Source organism: Fundulus heteroclitus, unplaced genomic scaffold (genome assembly GCF_011125445.2).
Source record: "Fundulus heteroclitus isolate FHET01 unplaced genomic scaffold, MU-UCD_Fhet_4.1 scaffold_56, whole genome shotgun sequence".
NCBI lineage: Eukaryota > Metazoa > Chordata > Actinopteri > Cyprinodontiformes > Fundulidae > Fundulus > Fundulus heteroclitus.
This window is the reverse complement of record NW_023396989.1, coordinates 75,589-78,282: the sequence shown is the minus strand read 5'-3', so window position 1 is coordinate 78,282 and position 2,694 is coordinate 75,589. Positions and strand designations below refer to the sequence as shown.

General features: G+C 51.0%; 1 protein-coding gene across 1 annotated transcript; it reads right to left on the bottom strand.

Moving 5' to 3' along the window:
• Window positions 1–1,065: 1,065 nt before the first annotated feature.
• On the bottom strand, window positions 1,066–2,385 carry LOC118556339 (M-phase-specific PLK1-interacting protein-like). The gene is made up of 2 exons (XM_036133022.1): window positions 1,994–2,385; window positions 1,066–1,390 (listed from the first exon to the last, which is right to left on the bottom strand). Exons 1-2 carry the CDS (start codon window positions 2,333–2,335, stop codon window positions 1,283–1,285), a joined length of 450 nt encoding a protein of 149 aa, XP_035988915.1. The 5' UTR covers window positions 2,336–2,385; the 3' UTR covers window positions 1,066–1,282.
• Window positions 2,386–2,694: the final 309 nt, after the last annotated feature.

Below are 2,694 nucleotides of genomic sequence, written 5' to 3'. Positions count from 1 at the left end.
ACCCTGATATCACCGCAGAACCTCAGAGAACCAGCAGAACCTCCTGCTGTGGTTCCAAACCCTGATATCACCGCAGAACCTCCTGCTGTGGTTCCAAACCCAGTAAACCCAGATATCACGCAGAACCATCAGAGCAGCAGACCTCCTGCGGTGGTTCCTAAACCCAGTAAAACCTCTATATCACCACGCAGAACCTCAAAGAACCAGCAGAACATCCTGCTGTGGTTCTAAACCCAGTAAACCCAGATATCACAGCAGAACCTCAGAGAACCAGCAGAACCTCCTGCTGTGGTTCCTAACCCAGTAAACCCAGATATCACAGCAGAACCTCCTGCGTGGTGTTGGGTTTAGAAAGTGGACTTACTGCAGCAGAACTTCAGAGGGTTCTGGGTCAGCTGGGGAACGCAGATGTTGGTGATAATCCCGTCTATGTGTAGCAGTTCTGCTGCTCGACCCGGATGTGTCTGAGTAAAGGTTCTGGAAGCTGGAAAGAGTCCAAACCACGTGTGCTCGCTGTATCTGAGCTAATCTAATGTAATGTGAACGGGAAGCAGACATTTTGGGTCAGAACCTGAATCCAGCCTGAGGGAAACGGATCAGGAACCAGATGAAACGATCCATGCGGTTCTTCAGGTCTAACCTGAACAGAACATTTTGTTCCTGCACATTTCTGGCTGGTTCTGGGTTTAACAGCTAACTTTTCTTCTGACAGAACCCGGGTTCTTCCTTCAGAACATTTAATCTCACCCAGCGCTCGAGAATAACCCGTCCGGTTCTCCAGAATTATCTGAAGTCCCGGTGAAGGCGTGTTCCCCAGTTAATGGACCTTTAATTCTGGAACTTGTTCTAATCTGGTTCTGGATCGGCCCGTTTGTCAGGATTCACATTTTAGCAGCTAACCGCGGAACGTCTCCGTGTAGACGGAACCTGAACATCGACAGTTTGCTGGAATCTGGAGAATTAAACGGTTCAGAACCAGAACCAGAACCAGAACCTACTCTGGAACAGCTTTGAAGCGAACATTACGTCTGTGAATCATCTTTCAAATAAACCATCTGACAGTAATTAAAGTTTTTAGTTTTTATTTAAAAAGTAAAAACCAAAAGTTTGTCAGTAAAAACACAAAGAAGAGTTAAAAATGTTTGGCTAGTTTAAAACGATCAGCTCCACTGATCTGTCCTCTGATTGGCCCTGCTGGTCTGCTGGTTCTCTGATTGGTCAGCTGGTCGGTCAGCTGGTCCTCTGATTGGTCAGCTGGTCGGTCAGCTGGTCCTCTGATTGGTCAGCTGGTCCTCTGGTTCTCAGCCGGGACGGCGGGCAGGGACTTCCAGGGATCCTGCAGCATGGACGGACTGAAGTACTTCTCCACAGGAACATCTGGAGTTCTGGACTGGAACCGGACAACAAGCACAGTCTGGGTCAAAGGAACCACATCAACAGCTTCACACAGGAACAAACCGGGTCAGATATCCGGGTCGGTCACAGAGCCTCACAGAACTGCAACGTCCCCAGAACTCATAAGTTCTACTTTGTTCTCACAGAACCTGAGAGTTCCTGAAACGGGTCTACTTCCTGCTCACCTGGTTCAGGTAAAGCAGAACCTGATGCTGATCCCAGAATACGGGTGTAAAATGTAGATTTTTGGGTCGGAACATTTAATCTGTTAACCTTAAAGAACAGCTTTAAGCAGCTAGACCAGAACCTTTAGTCCTCAGTCCAGATCCTGGATCAGTTCTAAGCTCGCAGGTTCTGTTCAGCACCAGCTTCACAGCAGGAGGTTCTGGGTTGTTGTGTTTCAGGGTCAGAATCTGCTCCAAACGATCAGAACCACAATAAAGAAAATACTGAACTACAAGGTCCAAGGCTTAACTGCGTGGTTCCGAAACAGCAGCGCGTCATCACTGAAACGTAGCAAAGACCTGACAAACTGGACCGGAACCAGACAGACACGCCCCCTGCTGTTTGAAGCCAGGATAACAATCAGCAGAACCACCTGTAGGTTCGGCGCTCCTGAGGGGCTGAAGGACTGCGGCCGTCGGAACCCGCGGCCCGGCCTAACCGGACCGGCGAACCATCGCCCACCCCCGCCGAACTGGGCCGGCGACACGTCCATGTTTCCTCTGCCGGACCCCGGGGACCACCTCGGAGAACCTGGAGAGAACCTCGGAGAACCTGGAGAGAACCTCGGAGAACCTGGAGAGAACCCCGGTAAGAACCCTGCGCCTCGGTGCCGAGGAGAACCTCCAAACGGAGACCGGACTCCTGAAAAGGTTCGTCCCGAACCCGGCTGAGGAGCCCCTGGACTCCGCCGAGGTCCGACCGGAGTTCGCTGCATCTGGCCGGGGAGTGCGAGCAGCGAGCCGCGGTCAAACCGAAGAGGAACCGGAAGGACGTGATTCCGTTGGAGCTCCGCCTGCAGCGCCCACTAGCGGTGGAGTTTGAAGCGGACGGTGCATTGGCCAGGTCAGCCGGCAGGGGGCAGCACCGCCAGGCTGAGCCCCTGGAGACACGGGACTGTGGCCGCCATGTTGGAAAGGGAACCCGCGGCTGAGACATTGAGTCTTTTCTTTCAGTTTTCTTTCTTTTATTGAAATGTTGGTATTAGAGCGATATCTATATTACATGCATAAAACAAAAATAACAAATAACATTGCCAGGGGTTTATAAATCAGATATAGGTACATGAATTAGTTT